Here is a 19885-nt window from a genome sequence, read left to right on the forward strand (position 1 = left end):
CGTTATACATGCAAACGTTGGGTTACTTTCATAACTGCAGTTTGCTGATAACATGAGTGAGGTGACAACAATATGTGTGTTGATATAATGCTTTACTCAGTATTAGTAGTAGTTATTACATTGTTGTAACTTCTATGACCACGGAAGCCTTTCAATTCAAATATTATAATTATATATACTTTTTATAAATGGCAAATAGAAGGAAAAAAGGAAAGAAAGAAGGAAGGAAGGAAGGAAGGGAAGCCTTTGAAATGATAAATGAAAGACCTATCCTCTGGCTGCAATCCCCCTGAATATCCTGGCTGGCTTCAGGGTAGCTGGGGTACATTCTTACGACAGGGATGTAGCCTATTGTCAGAAAATGACTTTGCACAGAATAGATCTGCCATCCTATGTTAGGGGCCGTCCCAGCTTGGCCACAACGTCACCAGGCCCCAGCTCAAACTCATTCTCTGCTACAGTATGTCTAAGCTCAACCCCAGACATTTCAGGACCCAGCTGCATGCTGTGCATTAGGTTTTGAATTGGAACTGAAACAAAGTCATAGTTCAGGTACTAGTTAAGAGTGCATTGTTCTGCATATACTTAATACATACATAGGTTATGGGTGGTTCCAGTTTCTTCATGCAATTTCAATTCAATTCAATTCAAAGGGCTTTATTGGCATGAGAAAACATACGTTTACATTGCCAAAGCAGAAGTATACACAATACAATACATTCAGAACAAATTATGTACAGGTGAAAAGAGTGTAACAGTTTTCATGCATCAAGGTTACGTGCAGGCAGAGCAGGGATATACAGTATACAATGGTTTTTAAGGTGGTTGGGTTCCATTTGATATCCTTCTCCTATCACAGCAGCTCACAAATCTTGCTGCTGTGTGTTTGCACATTGTTTTACTTCACCCAGCAGGTATGGGAGTTTTTCATCATTGGTCATGTTTTCAAACTCCTTGGGTGGTTATGATCTGTGGGAACTGGGAAGTATGTCTCTCTGATGCATGCACTCACTGACACTCGTGAAGCTCTGGTATGCCAAACATCTGTCTAATTACATCAGACAGGCTGTATAATTACAGAATTACACAGCCTCTACTATTATATTCTTACAGAGTTTAAAATATATAATGTGACAATTTACCCTGTGTAGTGGCAACTTGTCACAAATGCACTTTCTGTGCTTAACCATTTATAACTATATTAAAGTGAGAATGACAATTCTTTTTTGTACAGAGTTTATTATTGAATTGTCTCCATCAGGCCGAGTGGTGTGGCCGAGACTTATGTTTTCGCCCCTGTCCGTCTGTGTGTCTGTCTGTGAGCAGCTAATCTCGCCAGCACCGTTGGACAGATCGGAGTGAAACATCGTTTGCATACACACTCTCCACGTTTTTTAGGCAACACGACCTGGGAGAGACCTGTGCTCTGAGGAGCACACTTTTCTAGTTTAATATGAACAATTATGACCGTGATGTACTGAGACCAAGATATTGAAGATGGTGAAAGTGAAAAGTGTGATAAGATACTTTTCTAGTTTAATATGAAAAATTAGGACCGTGATGTACTGAGACCAAGATATTGAAGATGGTGAAAGTGAAAAGTGTGATAAGATGCCCGTGTGCTCCACTATTGCAATAATAATGTATGGTTGACACAAATCCCAAGGCACACCTGGACTTGTCTCATTGGGACACCAGTGTTCCTCTGTATCATTTGGGAACAACTGGTCTAGATGGTACAAACACTGACACACAACATGTTGAAACAGTTTAGGACTGAAAAAGGGGCTTATTTTAATCGTGGAAAATAAATGTAGCACACAGATGTGTGACGATGAAACCCACATGGACTAACAGCGCGCGCACACACACACCAGCCACCCACCCACAGCCTGAACATGTGTGTCAAAGTGATCACACATGCACACAGCAAGCAACGCTGCTGCACACTGTAGGCATGTAGGGCGTGGGGTGGACTTGAGAGCAGAGGATCTGGTCGGACAAGTCTGTGCAGTTTAAGCGCCAGCGGCCTCGAACAGAATAGAACAGAGATAGTCTGACCTCATCGCTTCCTTGAGGAAAAGATCCTCGTTCTCAGAACGTGGAAAGACTGGAGGGCACGTTTAACATTTAAGTAAGTCTGCGAGGAGGGTCTGTGATAATTGGTAACATGCACAAGTTATTATGAACCCTAGCGTCCCTATTCTGGGCATGTCATAGGTGAACATTCTGGCGAGCGATTGGTGAAAATAGGCAAACCTTTGTTGAAAATGGCAGATCTGCGAGCTCACGTTGCGTCACGTGAGTTCATACAAAGTGGAAATGGAATACTTTGCATATTGTTGGTGGACAATAACACTGTCACACGACCACAAACAGCGTTGCAGGCTGCAACGCTGTTTACCATACAGACAAAACTGTTTCACCCCTGAAGCAAACCCTATTAAACAAATTACAGGTTACTTCCCAGATTTGTTCGCTTCAGATGAATTCTGTGGTTGTTTGTTGGTTCACAGCATTTCTGCAGTGCAGGTTGCTTCCTTCTCACACCAGCTCTAATATCTGATTGTGTGCTGTTTTCACTTCCTGGTATTTATACAGGAACAGCTGTGTCCCTGCAATACCTGCAGCTGATGGCAATCTAAAAGAGATATCTGACAATCTACTATCACTTTCACTCCACTCATGCAGCTTAGCTGAAATGAAGATTAACAAGTACAATTTAAACCCACTAGTGGAACAGAGGCGAGTGTCAGCTGTACTTGGACCACTTTTTTCCCCCGTCTACACAAAATCTCTTCGATGAAATGAGCCGATCTACAAGCTCACATCTCACTTGCAGATTGTCTATTTTGGTCGAATGTTCCCCCCAGAATGGGGATCAAGTGGTTAAACTGCCCTTGATTCAGCAAAGGAAGATATTGGATTTGGAAGATTTTTTACTGTGGAAGCAAGTAACAATTCTATAACTAATGGCATAGAATGTTTCGGAGGGGAATTTCGCTAAAAAGATCAGTTCCGGAACAAACAAAACTTGATTGTCTTGTCTTATTCAAGGTACACAAAACCTGACACTTTGACGCAAGAGCGTCTTCATCAGACTGTGAGAGTGTAATCATTTTATTGAAATGAATAAAAACTAAAAGTTTGTCTCCCATCGTTCTTATTGTTTGTGGAATCGAACATTCGATGCTGTCAACTGTGCCTCCCAGAGACAAAAGGTGGATTTTGTGTGGGAAATACACTACTGTGCTTGAAAAAAATGGTGCCCTCAGGGCTGAAATGGGGCCCACTCAGCAGTGAAAACATTCAGGTGAAACAGCAGCCGGTTGCAGCCATAACAAAGGCCGGTGAGGTGTGAGACTGTTGCGGTTCAGGGTGTGTCAGGCTAGTCTGTCAAGCTTGGCCTTCAGTGAAACAGTAGTTGGAGTTTATTTTTCATACAGCTGGAGCCCAAGTCTCCGTCATGTACTCCACTGGGCTAGCTGAGACTGTTTGGCGAGGTCATTAGTATAGGCCAGCGCTATTCCTTAACCACTTTCAGCCTAGCATTGTCTAGTTTGGGCATGTCACTCTAGGCACACATTTTCAAAGAACTTTTAAAATGGAAGATCTGCAAGCTCATAGCATTGTGAGCTCGTCATTTTCTTTTTCTTTTTTTTTTTTGCTGTTGTACAACAAAGTTTTGTGTTTGTGCACAAGCTTGTGAGTCCACGGCGATCTGTTACAAAGGTACATACTGAATGTCCTAAATGGTTGAGACTTTTTTCAGTTGAAAGACCCAAATAAAACCTTACAGTGAACACAACTCACTGAGATATAATGATGAAGGTATATCATTCACTCACTCACAAACTTTTTTACGCCTTTACACCATAAGGACGTCATAGTGTGAGTGCATCCTAAGGCAGTATAAGCACAGCCCCAGTGGGAATGAAACCAATAGCTAAGACCATGGTTAAGAAGACCTTATTGTCCAAAACATTGAGGTTAGCACCTATAATTGAACCGGCGACCTCTTGAACTTCAGTCAAACACTCTACTGCTCAATTATTCAGTGGGGCGGCCGTGGCTTAATGGGTATAGAGGCCATCTGGTAGTCAGAGGGTCACCGGTTTGCCCCCCAGTCTGCCCCCCAGTCTGCCCCTCAGTCTGCCCACTGCGACACTTCCATGTGGAAGTGTCCCTGAGCCAGGGGTGTTGCACCAAATTCTGGGCCCTGGGCACAAGGATTCACTGCGGGCCCCCATGAATGTTCTTCATATTTTGTGCTTTAACTATTGAAAATAGCAGATATACAAGCTCACAGTGCGGCACCGAGTGCCGCGCTGCGAGCTTGTAGATCTGCTATTTTTGAAAAATCGGGAAAATTTATCTTTGAAAAACCTATGTTTCTATATCAGTGGTGCTCAAACTTTTTCATGTGAAGGACCCCCAAAATGATATGTATTTGGCCACGGACCCCCATCTCAAAATATTTTTTAGATGAAGCAAAATTTGAGTTACAAATGTTCGCTTTTATATCTGCTATTTTTCAATAGCTAAAGTATATAAAATAATTAAGGCCCCTCCAGCTTGCTCCCTAGTCACTCAGTTCCACTCCCCCCTTGTGACACCCCTGCACTCATTATAACCATCTGCAGAGCAACCATCCACTGGATGAAGCTGAAAATTAATTTCCCCTGCTGTATTAATAAAGTTAGGTCTAAAACTTACCTTAATTATACATTCCTGTCAATGTCGGTGTTTCTTCAACTTTTTCATGTCAAGGACCCCTGAGTTGACACTTAGCCAGCGGACCCCCATTTGAAAAGAGTTAGAGAAGATTTTTTTTACAGCTCTACAGCAGTGATTCCCAACCATTTTAATTTCAAGGACCCCCAGTTTGACATGCAATAGGCTACGGAGGGACCCCCATTTAATGGCAGTTCTATCTCTGAGACCCCAGTTTATATTGTAAAATCAATGTTAATTTAACTCTGAGAGTGTACAAATGGAATGGGTCCATTTGGTTCCATTTGTACAATCTCTGAGTTACAGACCCATAAGGGTCCATTTGATTCCTAACTATCATTTAGCTGGGGACCCCCTGGAACTCCCTCAAGGACCTCTGGGGGTCCCCGGATCCCACTTTGAGAACCATTGGTCTTCAGTAACAGTGGCATGCATTGGTCATGTAATAGGCTATTGTGGCCATAGGCCTTTTTCACAGATTTAAAAATAAATATTGGAAAAACCCTAACCTTGGTGTCCACAATGTTTACATGGAGCACACAGACTATAAAACTGTCTTCAATGACGTTCCAACTGTTTTGGATTATGTTGCTATCTGATTCTGGATTACTCCTTGTTTTGTTTTCTTATCTATGTATTTTGTTATTCTCCCTCTTGTTGTTGCCTATATATGTTTACATTATTGCTTCTCTGAGGAACCAGAACAATATACATGTACTGTACCCATACACAAGATATGAAAATAAAGAAACTTCGAACCTTGAACCAATTGCTGTTAACCACTTGAGCCCTACTTTAAAAAATAGCAAATTTACATGCACACTCACAACATGTGGCATGTTGTTGCGACACATTGCGGCCTTGTAAATGTGCTGTTTCCACTATTCTTTATTTCTTTGTAAACATGGAGTTCAAAGGATTCCAGCCACACTTGCAGAACTTAGGACAACTTTTATTTGCTAGATGGGTTCTGAACCACATCAGTTCTGATCTCGCCAAGTTAACGTTGTTCCCAGTGCTGCAGGTGTTGCTAGAATCACCTGATCTAATCATGATGAGCCTAAAGTGTTAAGTTGTTCTTTAGACCCTCTCTAGTGACCTTTGTTATGCAAAGGCTACTGGTATTGCATGACCACCACAAAACAACAAAGCCCAGGTAGAAATAAGTCCAGTCATTAACTTTAAATAAAATTTAGTCAATCCATGTGAGTGTTCTTTTTGTTTTGTTTTTATTTATTGTTTTTATGGTTGATCCTTAACCGCTAATTCAACAACCTAATACGCCAACAATGCAGCATAAACGCCAAGAGGACTTTTCTGTAGTTAATTTTGATAGAAAACATTGGCAGACCAGAGTGCATTCCACCTCCAAACTATTCGGAGAAGCCATATTACAGCCATGTTATTATTATTATTATTATGACGTATAGCATGAAGCAATGATACATGCATGCTTGGCTTAATAATGCCGCTATGCCGAAGCCATCTCAAAGTAGCAGTTACCACAACCCCTCTCTCCCTGAACCCAGGAGACTGTTCTAAAGATACTGTGTGTGTGCGTGTGTGTGTGCGCGTGTGTCACTGTAACCTAGTTCAGAGCACATCAGGTGCCCGGCATGCAGCAGCCACTGCAGAGGGGAGGATCCTCCGAGGTACCACAGACACTTCAAGGACAAACCTCAAGGACACACTGTTCTAACCTACAGTGGAGTTGGTAGACCGTGGTACGAGATGTACTCTGTATAGAATAATGAGAAGTACTCTGTAGTAGTAGTAGCAGTACAAAATGTACTATGGTGTCTACATTACTCTGTCAGTGGCTAAATAAACCACTTGGGGTGATTTCGGGGCGTGCCAAAGCTTTATTTCGCAGAGCATTATTTTGCGAGTGCTTCTCAATACAAAGTGTTGACAAGTCGGCGTGTGCTTAACTTAAAACCCTATATGCTGCTTCATTGACCAGGGGCCTCCAGGGGTCCGTACTTGGTCCACTCCTTTTTTCCTCTACACCAAAAACAAAGTGGAAAAATAGCCGCTCTACAAGCTCATAACAAGTGTTTTGTTGGCTATTTTTGCCAAATGTTCACCCCAGAATAGGGTTGCTTGCTACTAGGGTTCTTGTGGTTAAAACATGTGATCTTATCCACCCGGCGAAAAGTGCTGCAACTGTAATAACCTGAACTGATACTTAAACCTGCCTTTTCACCTTTGTGTGTGCTTTCTTTAAGTAACAGTTCAAAAGATTTCGGTCATGATTTAGAGATGAGCACAACATAGTTCTGTTGGTTAGGTCACAATAAATTAAGGTTTCAACATTCATGTAGATATTCATCGAGGATGTGTTGAGATTATATTTTTGGTGAAAAAAAGACAAGAACCAAGACTGTATGCAAATATGGTATCAAAATTTAATAGTTTCTGGTGATATGAGCATGCATCAAAATCAAGCCGAGAGGAAAAGCTTTGAAAATATCATCACAAAGTGACCTGTGAATAAAGTACAGCAGTGCTACTCTTTTTCTTTTTTTTTTGCCAATTTTTTTTAATGATTTTTATAAACAAAATAAAGGCTCCCTGTTGGTATGTTATTATATAAAGAAGCGCAGTTCGATGACAATTCCTGTTTTGATTCCATCTCCTTATCTGGAGCAAATAATATATTTACATAACAATTTATACAACAAAACAATCTGTCACGTGTCACCCATTCCTATGTACACAGCATAGACGTTCACCTTTCACTCCAATGCAAGTGTGCAATGATAATTATGTCAAACGACATTCCACTGAGAAAACCAGCAAACAAAACAACAGGCTCCATGGACCTATCTAAGCCATTACCAACGTTTCACCATTACAAACATTGTGCAAAAAAAGACAAAAGTAAAACAATATACAGTAACTCTAACTTCCAGCCTTCCCCACAACGGGTTCATAGGCCAGTAAAGAGTTAACTTATGTCATAGGAAGCCCATAGCAATATGAATGAGGCATTTGTTGAGAAACAGAAGTCCACATTATCCTTTTAAATGAGGCATGTTGTTATATAAAGTCTGTAGCTTTTTTGAAAAAGTGACAGCCGATTTGACATTGGTGGCTAAAGCTCAATTCATTCTTCATCGTGCGAGGGTGCTTCTACAAGCTAACAACTACAAGCTAACGACACGTCGCATTTTGCGACGTGTCGTTAGCTTGCAGTTGTTAGCTTGCGGAAGTTGACACCGTCGTACCATGAAGTACGAATTAGGCTTAAGAATGCAGCAGTTTTTTATTTTGCGACCCCACGTCGTCTGGACCTCAGGAGCGCTTCAGCTCCGCCAGCTTGCGGAGGAGCTGCTGCTGGCGGGCTCTGAGGCGCTTCTTCTCCAGGACCTGGTGCTTCTCTCTGGTGTGCAGCTGGGCCAGGTACTCCGTGGCCTGGGTCAGGATGGCCACCTTGGGGGTCTTGGCCGACTCCACCAGGCCGGGCACCTGATCCCGCAGCGCCAGGAAGCGCGAGCGCAGGTCGTTCCGCCGCTTCCTCTCCAGGAAGTTGTGGTTCCGCCGGCGGTCCGTGTCCTCCGTGTCCGAGCTCTGACTGTCTGTGGACAACGTGGAGCGGGAGGGGGACGCTGCCGCGGAGCAGGAGGCCTGCTGCTGTTGACAGGAGGACTCCAGGAAGGTGCGCTTGCACCGAGGCTCTTCCTCGTACTCTCCTTCGTCGTCGTCCTCCTCTTCCTCCTCCTCCTCCTCGGGCTCGCTGTCTGGCGAGCGGGCGGCGTAGTTATGCTGCTGCCGGTGGACGGAGAGGTGGAAGCGCTTGGGGCACGGGTCGGCCCGCACCGTGACAGTCATGGGTTTTCTGCCGCGCGCCACCAGCCGCGCCCGGTTCTGCTTGCTCTCCACGGTGACCACGTCGATTTCTTCATCGTCTTCCTCGTCCTCGTCTGTGACGGCAAAGACAAAAAGGAAAAGAAAACGTCACTACACATGATTTTAGGCGGTTGGAAGATGCTTTTAACTAGAGCGACTCACATGTGCAAGATCAGAGGAAATATTCACCCAAGTAGAGTGCAAAGCCACATCAGACGTTGAGGCGAACGTCAAAACTGTATTTCTAGCAAATATTACTGAACTAGATGAAAAGGAAGTGCTTTCCACTGACAAGTAGGTATGCAAATTAGCATTCCTTCGCGTCAGTCAGAGCGCAGGGGACTGGTTGAGATGTTAACAGAGTCGAGGTCATACGTGTCAGCGCTCTGCAGGAATTCAGGCTATTGTCACAGGCGATGGGGACTGAAGTATTATTCATCAGAAGTCAGAGGGCTCACGCCATTTAAAGGCACTGAAAGAGTTTTTTTCTCACAGACTGCCAACTGTGTGTAAAAGCAATAAATCATCCACACACACACCCACCCACCCCCTCTACAGCACTCCAATTGCAATGCAAGGCTTTGGGATTCATCTTATTATAAGAGAGGAATCCCAAAGCTAAACGAGGATGAGGGCGCGTTTTTTTAAAAAGGAAATCAAATGTCTGTGTCAGGAATGTGGCCGCGAGCCCAAAATGTCAGCCGATGTCTCATTTGTGACCGGCGGAACATTATGTAATTTGGACTCGACTCAAGTTGATATTGTGCTCTGCAGGCGGCACAGCCCAACAAATTACGCATTGTTAGAGGGCAAGTAATACAGCAAAATCCTCAGGGTTCGCTTATCCGTCTGTAACTCTAAAGAGCGTACAGATGGGAACCAAATGACTTGGTTCACAGCTGTACACTCTAAAGAGTTAAAAGAACACTGAGGATTTGACTTTACTCGTGTGCAATCCTGGAGGCAAGGGTGGGGTCATTCGGGAACATCGTGGTCTGGTCAGTTAGTTTCCTTACCGGAGGAATCGGAGTGCGACTCGGAGCCAGACGATGCTGCAGGCAGCTTCCTGCAGCTGCTCGCCACCGCTGCTGCTGCGGGGATGGTGAGGACAGACGCGGGGTCAACGCAGTCCGGCAAGAGAGTGCGGGTCAGTGACGCATCAGGTGATGCTGCTGCCGATGATGATGATGCGCAGTGCGCCTTGCCGGCTCTCACTGTGATCTGGGGCGCCACGGGTGGCACGCGGGCAGCCTGCTGGTGGGCTGCTGCTGCTGCTGCGGCGGAGGAGGATGATGACAGTCTCTCATTGACCTTCTCCAGCTGCTTGCTGGCAGAGAAGCTACTCCACATGCAGTCCTGGATGATGATAGAACTGAGGTTAATCCCAAACAGCTCCTCCGTGTCGGGCAGGAACTGCCCCTCGCACTCCTCGTCCTGCCCCAGGACCTTGGACAGCCAGCTGAGCTTGTCCCCAGGGGAGAGGAGGTGCTTGTCCCCGGAGAGGTGCCCCCTGGAGCCGGCAGCGCTCACGCTCAGTGTCCGGGTGGGCGACATGGGAGGGGTGGGCAGCAGCTCGAACTTTTTCCATATGTCCTCGCTCGGGGCGGTCGACTTGTAGAAATCCTCCTCGGTGTCCAAGCCGTCGTAGAAATAGTGCTGGTAGCAGTCGAACTCCATCTTTTTAAAGTTTTCTAGTAAAATCCGTTTGGGTTTTTGTTTTTTTTCCTCCTAAGAATTGGTCGCTAACAAGGGCGGAAAAGGGACACCAATGTTCTTGAAAGAGACTTGTAATGAGGTCCGCGTTGCAACCTGGAGGAACAAAGTGTCACAAATTAGCGAACACGATCTGTGCCAGTGTGGTTTTTAAAAAGCAGTTAACGTCACTTTTCAGCAGATGTGATCACATTTCAAAGCCCCGTCCTAATGGACTATTAGGAGATCTAATAGCGCCAGCCTACTTTCTACAAATGGGACCACATTAATAATTGATCGCATCTTGCGGATGTTCGCCTTGCAGTGAATGATGGACTGTCCACTCCAGCCGCACAAGGTTATAATTACATAAGCCAGTGTGCAGTTACAGCGTTACTACTAAGAATTGTAATGCACATCTAAAAAAATAAAAGTCCAGTTTTATTGGACTGTCTCTGGTGTAACCTGACTAACACAAGCCATGTAGGCTGCATTTCAGGACATTGCTTGCATTAGTTAGGCTTTGTTCTAATTAGAAAGGCAGACATCATGTAAGCCGGTTCACAGACAAAAGTGGAGCTGCCGCTGTTATATATTCGGTTGTAAAAAAAAAAGAAAAAAAAAGAAAGGGGAAAAAAGGGCACGGCTTTTTATGAGGGTTGATTCATTGCCCTCAATTTCCTCCTCCAAAACTTTGCAGCTTTAACCACCCAGCCCGGCGATGAATGCGAACCACTCACCAGGTTTTGGACGTTATCCACAAATCACGACATATAGGGGGGGAATTCCAAACTCCAGGACGCCCGAGAGAAAAGCTTGTCCCGATCGAGTTGCCGCGAGACGCGCCGTCAAACCCAAGTAGATTTCCTGATTTCGACGCAGGTTTACTTCTTCTTTCGCACGCACAAAAAGCACGAGAAGGAGACCTTGGAAACGAGCAGCCGTGTCAACTCCAGTAGAAAGCGGCACAGTGCGTTTTTCGCGCCAGTGAGATATCCTGTTATAAGATGATAAAGTAAAAGAGGGAGGAGTCTCGGAAATATCTGCAGCGGTTGATCCGGGTAAAAGGCGCGTTCGTTTGCATAGGAGGCGGGGAAAAGGCGCCCCGCGCCACGCCCAGCCTTAAAGGCCATTCATGGCAATGATAACAAACAAACAATAATACATTAATAATACATGTTTGTGCAATTAGCAAGAAGACGTCTAATAATGCTGTTCCAATGACTCCGTCTCAGATGTTGCTGATCAAACATTGAATGCGTTCACTCAGATAGATAGATAGATAGATAGATAGATAGATAGATAGATAACATTGTTTGATTGATTGATTATTGGGAAACAGGCCTAATAGCATACGTTTCCATTGTATCAGTGCAGTGCTGCCCTCATAGGCTGCACAGTGCACACAACCCATAAACCTTGTCCCAAGTTAAATTGAGGTTCTTAAAGATTTCCATCAATCTAAAAAATAACTTATCTTATTTCAGGAATTATTTATGAGCATTTCCTTAGTTGCATTGTATTGAAAGGAACCATTAGGCTAAATAGTATTTGGATTTAAAAGGATTTACATTTTAAATCTGGTTCTGTTGTCATTTGTGGATCTCCTTCCTGATTTGTATCACAAAGGGTAGGAATTGACACAACACAGCATTAGCATATTCAACATAGTGATGTGATCTGGGATAATGTCATGATGAGGTGTGTTCAGGGAAGATGCTCGGATGCAAGACGAGACATCACTCTGAAGGCTGGACGGGAGCGATGTGTGCTATCGGTCTGCCTCTCTGAATGGTGCGTTTTAAAGTTAGACACATGTACATGCATGTGTTTATCCTTATTCTTCATTATTGTATTGTTTGTGATAGTATAAGCAGTGTTTGGAGAGAGACGTTGATGCACTGCATGGGAACAGAAAACTGGCACCCTCACTGACCTACATATAAAGTTCAGTGTATTGTACCACTTTTAACCTGGCATCCCTATTTTGGGTATAACAGATGTATAAACTCATGCCATGCGATGCTTTGTGAGCTTATATAGCCTTTATCTTCTATTTTCATTATTCATCATCATACGATGAAGTATAGGGCTTATGTTGTTAAAATGTTGTTTATGAAACAGGACATTAGGTATATTGACCCAGATGTAGTGGAGAAATTAACTTATGTCATAGTCTGATGTGGTGTGGTCACTGCGGTGTGTGTGAAGTCAGAATGTGTTATGCTCAGTGGTCATCGTCCATGATGGCTTGTGGTGGACATTTTTGTCAAAACGAAAGAAAAAAAATGCCACAGATATAAAAAATTAGTGGCAATATAACATTACCAGAAACACATAAAGAGATAGCCCTGAATGACAACATAGGGTCCATTTGGTTCCAATTGTACACTCAGAGTTAAGGGGGTCCTTGCAAATCAAAGTTTGAGATCCACTAGTACTAGTAGACTCATAATATGCCATGCCATAGTGTTGTAGTAAATCAGTGTCAAAGCATATTCTGAAGAAAACCTGGAGACTTGATGTTCAGTGATTGGGTCTTATGATCAAAATAAGAACATTATAATGATGTCTAAAACAGAAAACCTAAGACGTGCCACAGAGGAGGCCAAAACACATTTTGTCCGCGCAGCACGGACATATTGATGACCCCTAGTTATGCTCCGTGGCCTCAGGAACTTTGGGGGCGAGGGTGGGGGTCAAAATTCTCAAACGTCTCCCGACAAGACAAGGTCACTATGGATTATTGATCAGGGGGGGGGTGACACAATCATGGGGGGGTGACACCCCCCTACACCCCCCCCAGCCCTGGTCGCATCCAGCCAGGCGACATTAATTACACTGATTAGCGATGGACATCTGTTGAGCCTGAGGTCAAACACGCTTACGGCCTGCGGTGGTCAACCCTAAAAGCCTAAAAGTAGCGTCCCCTTATGTGAGGTCTCACTTTAAGGAGGACAGAGCGTGGGGTCTGGTCAGGTCTGGCATGGTTTAACTCGGCCTGTCTTAATTACATTCTAATAATCTCGTCAATCCATGCAGCTAATTTCACAGGAAGCTAAATCCTGTGGTTGCAACAACAGCCGTGATTATTATCCATGTTCAATCACCAGTCAACATGTGATGTGATACAACTGTACAACTGTGCAGTTTTACCAACTTTTTTCCCTTCATTTCTAGAGTATGCCAATAAGGGATGGGACAATACACAATATTATCGTTTATCGTGATAAAAAAAACACTCACGATAATCGTATCATGGAGACTTAATTTATCGTGATATCGCCCTCGTCATGCACTGGGATCAATTTACCTTTTATTTGCCGAGCTGCATATCCGGTACCACTAAAGCCTCTATAATATTGGTAAAAGGTACTTATAATATACGTACTCGATACGATATTTTTTTCACTCTCCATCAAAATAGCCGATCTACAAGCTCACAACGCGTGAGCTTGTAGATCAGCTATTTTTTGGCAGATGTTCCGCTTCAGGGTAATGGATTTTGATTATTGCGATAATATCGTAAATCGTGATTTCTTTTGTCACAATAATCATGATATGACATTTTAATATCGTCCCATTCCTAATGCCAATTATTTTTATCCCCCCCTTTCCCCAATCTATAGTTGCCAATTAATCCTTTGCACACATATCTGTGTTGCCACATCTATTGCACCCTATACTGGCCAGTGAGGAGCCCCCACTGGGAGGACATAGCCCCTCTCAAGTTACAAATAGCTATAATAACACAGAGGAGTTTGCTGTGTGTCACTTCTGTTCTGCAAGAGTATGCAGAACTGTGACATAACGTAAATATTTAAATGATCTCTTTACTCACAGGAATGACAGTATTTCCGTATTTCATCACACACATAAGTTCCGTGACTTCACATGGACCACCCCACAATCTGCTACAATAAGGAAGCCTTCATCCCCATAAATAAGAAAGGAAACCTTTGCCCCCATAAAATTCAGATAAGGGCCAATCCTTCCCCCTGTGCTTTCCCTTCATAAGAAAGGGAAACCTTTTTTATCTTTGGCATTTCTATCCTTTATTTCAGTGTGTAGTAGAGTTCTCAACATGGGGTCCGTCGGCCGCGGACCCCCAGGGATCCTTGAGGGGTTACGGGCCTGTAAACTCAAGAGTGTGTACAAATGGAACCAAATGGGTGCCCACACGTGGTTTCATTTGTACACTCTCACGGTTACAATTACAATTTAGAATTTACACAGGGGTGCTTCCATTTAAAAGGTTGCGAATCATTGGTGTCCTGGTGTTTAGAGAGACACGAAACCAAGGGCAGAGAGAGAGAGACGCGAGGCATATGAGACAATTAAGACAGGGGTCGGATTCGAACCTGGGTCGTTCCTCACACTCGCTACGACTCGAAACCGTCGAGCATATGGTCAGTGGCAGTGCACAAACTGGATGAGACACCATGCAGCCCCCCTGCCTCCAAGGGACGGCAACTTGGGAATGTTTTTCTTTTTCCTCAGTGGCCTCATTGATGTGACAATGCTTAACACTAAACAATGCAGCTCCTCAACTCATCTCCACTGCTTAACTTCAAGTAGCATGCCATTGTTGCCGGTGCTCATTGTTGGAGTAGCATAATGTGTGAGGATGGAAGGGGGGTACATTGATGAGGGGAGGTGGGGGAGGGGCAGGGGGCTTCACCTTTCACCCTCGGGGTGTACTCATGCAATACACATTAACACCCACTGGTATAAGCCACCAGGGGAATACCAGGGAGAGTACACTGGTGGAATTTGGAGGATCTTTTGGGGGGCGATCCCTCTGGGATTGTCCTCAACACCAGAGGGTCCCCCCTGTTACTCCCCTTCCCCATAACCCTGATGACACCAGGGGACCCCTATCACCTCTGACCTGTGACCCTTCTCCTCCCACCCTAATAGATTGGACCTGAAACAGATTGAAATGAGCCCTGTCACCCTACGCTTTGAGAGGGGGGAAAAAAACGAAAGAAAAAAAAAACCTGCCCTGTAAATGAGAATGAAAGACAAGAAAAACCCCTATTGCTCCCCAGGGGATGGATAACGTCCCATTGTGACACACCCTCAATGTATGGTGGATAGTGATGAGTTGTTTGTAAACTCTACTGCTGTGACATTTTGCATATTCATAGACACACGCTGTTGAACCTGCAGGGTATCACTGGGAAGAAAACAGGAGGAAAATGCATTATCTCAAGCAAAAACAGTGGCAGGCCTAGTTGCATAATTGCATTGTTATTGTGTCAAATACTATTTCGTAGCCTAGTTATGTTATTAAACATGGTCAATTGTGAAGAATACTTTAGCCCCATACACATTACCATTCGACAAATATAGAAAGTAACCGACTGAAAAACATTAGAGACATATCTGTCATCACAAAGAAACATCACAAAGAAACTAGAAGTCCTCAGTCTGAGAACATATGGGATCCATTGAAACAAGTTAAGATTGAGCTGGGCTGCCACCTGGTGTTTCATAGGTGTAAGCACACGTCAGACATCTGAGGATAGGGCTCAGCAAAGCAGTAAGATCAGGGCAACTAAATATTGAATGACCTAATTGTCTAATGAGCAGCCTCTCCAATTTACAGTGACATTGTTCTTCAGTCATTTAAAGTGTTAGTTGATTTATTTGTGTATTTTACACCAGGAGATGGCAACATTGCACAGGAAAGGTTAGGGGTCATTTCCTCCATATCGCCAGTGGTGGACAGTAACATTAAAAAAGTAAAATAATAATAACATACATTTCAAAGACAACGGTGGAATTCTGAAACAGGAAGTCTATGCACTTTTGTAGGGTCTGTACCTGACCATAACCTGACCATGCTTGAGTTCTGTATTTTCAACTGAAGAAGCAACACTTAGTCTATGGGTGCAGCCACTGCCATCCAGTCACCCTCTGTCATTGCTTTGGCACCCACTAATATATGGAAAATCAGGGAGGGAAGGGGCATGGTGGCGCAGTGGTTAGCGCTTCGCCTCACAGCTAGAAGGTCCTGGGTTCAATTCCCACCGGGAGACGCTGTCATCAGCGCCCACACCCTAGGTGGGGTTGGCGATATGGCCTTTCTGTGTGGAGTTTGCATGTTCTCCCCGTGTCTCCTAGGGTAGATGCCCTCACAAAAACATGCAGTAGTCCTGATTTCTATACTACCTCCCCCTAGCCAGCCGGGTGCTCCCCAATTCCCCTGGCGCAGCAGGGGGAGAGCAGAAAACCAGGACTACAGGTTAGGTAGTTGGCACTGGGTGAGAAAATGGGTTGCAAAAACCGTGGGATAAAAATATATTAAAAAATAAATAAAGGAAAATCAGGGAGGGTTATAATTAGTTCATAAACTGCTAGACCCTCAGTTATGTGAGATGGACGGCAGTGGCTCAGGGGTAGAGTGGCCGCTTGGCAACCGGAAGGTTCCCAGTTCGACCCTGGGCTCTCCCAGTGTTACTGTTGAAGTGTTCTTGAGCAAGATACTGAACCCTAATTGCTCCTGATGTTCAGGTTGGTGCCTTGCATGTTAATTCCTCTGCCATCAGTGTATGAATGTATGTGTGAAAGGGGGAGCTATAAATGCACCATTTATGGACAAAAGGCCATGGTTAGTATTTAAGGCAGGATTAGAGACTAAAATATATGTTTGATACGCTGTAAAGTGTAGGGTGTTAAAGGATGTGTACCTAAGTGACATGTTTTTGTTAAAAATATCAAAGCTTTGTATTCTGATCTTATATTTTAATATGCAGTGTGTCAGGAGTTTGTCTCCCTATCTCTCAAGCGTTTTAGTAAAGAAATAGCCTCTATTTTCAGTTCAGGACCTCAATTTTAGCCCCAAAAGATTGTTTATCATCTTCTTCATGTTTCAGTTCCAATTTTGTTTGTTAGTTTTTTAGTTTATCCTGTATCCTGTATGAGTTCTCTCTCCTGATTGGATAAATAAGATCTAGCCCGCCCTGAAAATGTATTTTCTGTTTGTTTATTAAAGAGCTGAAAACACGAGGAGACCCTTGTTACTGGACAAACCCTTCAAGGAATGTAATTTATTGCTGAACGAATGTAGAGCTGAATGAACAACTTCACACAGACAATTTCAAAAGCTTCAAATTTCGCCTCATAAAGGATGGAATGCAAGTCGATAATTGCACATGCCAAACATTTACTGCGGGGGGGAAAGGTTTTCAAATCATTCGCTTTTACGCAGGAAATGTGGGACCTTGTGTCTTTTAATTGGACAACTTATGATTCCTCAGCTATGCTACAGTCCATAAATGTGGTGGGTCAACAAAAGACGTCCAGTAGACCTTCGGGTGGAATCCTTGTATGTTTCTTTTGTAATTATGCGTTTAAAAATTGTTTAAACTAGTGAAAATAGCTGATCTGCAAGCACACAACGCCTCAGTGCTTGTAGATCTGCTATTTTCACTAGTTTTGTGTGACAGTCTTGTATGATGAAGTAGGGCTTTACAGATTTGAAACTTGGAGATACAAGGTTTCTGCCCGTCAGTGACGATATGACATACGTCCATGTGAGGCCTGAATGGTATGCAGTGGTGTAAAGTAAAGGGAGGGTACATTTACTCAAGTTCTGAACTTATGTACACTTTGGAGGTACAGTATCTGTACTTCGGAGTATTTCCAATTTCTGATACTTTTACTTCTACTCCGCTACATCTCGGATCCTAATGTACTTTTACTCCACTGCAATTATTTCGTTACTTTGCAGATATGCATTATTTATAATATTATAAAACCTAAACCACTTTAGCCCTATTTTATACCCAGGCTGCTGAAAATAGACGATCTGCAAGCATCGCAACACACCGCAATGCGACGTGTTGTGAGCTTGTAGATCTGCTATTTTGAAACATTTTGTACATTTACTTTTGGTGCTTTATGTACATTTTGATACCAATAATTATGTACTTTTACATTTTGAATTCCGAACTTTTACTTGTAACAGAGTGTTTCTATATTGCAATATTGATACTTTTAAGTAAAAAAGTAAAAAGAAGTACCTTTCCCACCACTGAATGGTACAGTATGTGTGTCAAAGGCATGTCTGCATGGCCTCTGTAGTGTGGTGTGTGCTGAGCTCTCTCTCTTTAGGTAAGAGGGAGATAAGAAAAGGCTGACGTCATGGACAGGGTGGGCGTCACCATGAGTGTGGAGCTGTAGCAATGGGAGAGTATTTTTTGCAGGTCTTTAGGTCAGAGTGTATCAAAAATGCACCTCTTTTAAGGTGGAGACAACCTCCCGTTGGCCATATACCAGGTTAACATTCACCAGGATAGCATTCACCAGCCTCGGCAGGTTAGCATTCACCAGTGTTAGTAGTGTTATGCTTGTAGATCTGCTATTTTCACTATTTTAAATCATTTTTAAAATAACAAAAAAAGGAAGGTTTTGGAGTTTTCCAGCCGACAACGACGATTTCTTCATTGTGGTATTGATACTTTTACTCAAGTAAATCAGAATAGGCCTACTTCTTCCAACACTGACAGTGTGAGTACCAGTGAGGCCTCAGTGACACTCGTGGATGCTGCTAATGTGTGGAGGTGGGAGGGCAGGTCAGATTATTGAGAGGGAGGGGCCCACTTGAGAGGGGCCATGCAGAATGACACATTTGACCTTGTAACAGACTTTACAGCTGCCTGTGTCTATATGATGTGTGTGTGTGTGTGTGTGTGTGTGTGTGTGTGTGTGTGTGTGTGTGTGTGTGTGTGTGTGTGTGTGTGTGTGTGTGTGTGTGTGTGTGTGTGTGTGTGTGTGGACAGACAGGGAATTACTACTATGTGGGGACCTCATGTCCCCACAAAGATAGTACAATCGGAGGAAAAAACCTTGTGGGGACAAATGAATATGTCCCCACAAGGTGTTTAGGGGTTAGGGTTAGGGTTAAAAATTAATGGAATGTCCCCACAAATATAGTAGACTATGTGTAATGTCCCCACAAAGTAGTAATTGCAAACCTGTGTGTGTGTGTGTGTGTGTGTGTGTGTGTGTGTGTGTGTGTGTGTGTGTGTGTGCGTGTGTGCGTGTGTGCGTGTGTGTGTGTGTGTGTGTGTGTGTGTGTGTGTGTGTGTGTGTGTGTGTTGTGTAAGAATGGAGGATGTTTGTGTATGTTTTATCTTTTAACTGACACCACGTGCCCTCAGGCATAATAGCAATTTGATGATACATTATTTATGAATTGGAGTAAAAAAACTCATTCACACTGTATTGCAAACATGGGGAATAAAGTCATGGACCCTTAATTTGACACTGGTCTTAATAGAAGCCATTTGGCATCTGACCAGTGGTTGTTGAAAATAGCAGATCTCACAACAAATGGTATTGAGCTTAAAGATCTGACCTTTTTGCTTGACATCGTAACAAAGTATAAAATAGGACTTTTTTATGTGTTGGTTTGACACACGGTCAAAGGTATTGTCTGAAGTTGAATAAAGAGCAACATTTCTTTGCAAGTTCCTGACATTGTGTGGGTTTGATTGAAGACTTTATTAGGTTTACATAGGAAAAGGTACAGGACAATACAGTACACTCGTACAAGGTCGACTACACGGATAAACACCACAAGAAATCCTTTGGGCTT

General features: G+C 43.5%; 2 protein-coding genes across 2 annotated transcripts in view; one reads left to right on the forward strand and one right to left on the reverse strand.

The window, feature by feature from the left end:
- The window catches only part of fam167b (family with sequence similarity 167 member B), a gene marked incomplete at its 5' end in the record, with an annotated part of 214550 nt that overhangs the window by 165240 nt on the left and 29425 nt on the right, over positions 1–19885 (forward strand). The window lies entirely within an intron of this gene.
- On the reverse strand, positions 8032–11166 carry LOC308305731 (protein L-Myc-1b-like; the record flags this gene model as incomplete). Its single annotated transcript, XM_080750581.1, has 3 exons — positions 11019–11166; positions 9603–10395; positions 8032–8660 (listed from the first exon to the last, which is right to left on the reverse strand). Exons 2-3 carry the CDS (start codon positions 10261–10263, stop codon positions 8032–8034), a joined length of 1290 nt encoding a protein of 429 aa, XP_080606707.1. The 5' UTR covers positions 10264–10395; positions 11019–11166.

The sequence above is a fragment of the Nannobrachium achirus genome (genome assembly GCF_963921795.1).
Source record: "Nannobrachium achirus genome assembly, chromosome: 20".
Classification (NCBI taxonomy): Eukaryota; Metazoa; Chordata; class Actinopteri; order Myctophiformes; family Myctophidae; genus Nannobrachium; species Nannobrachium achirus.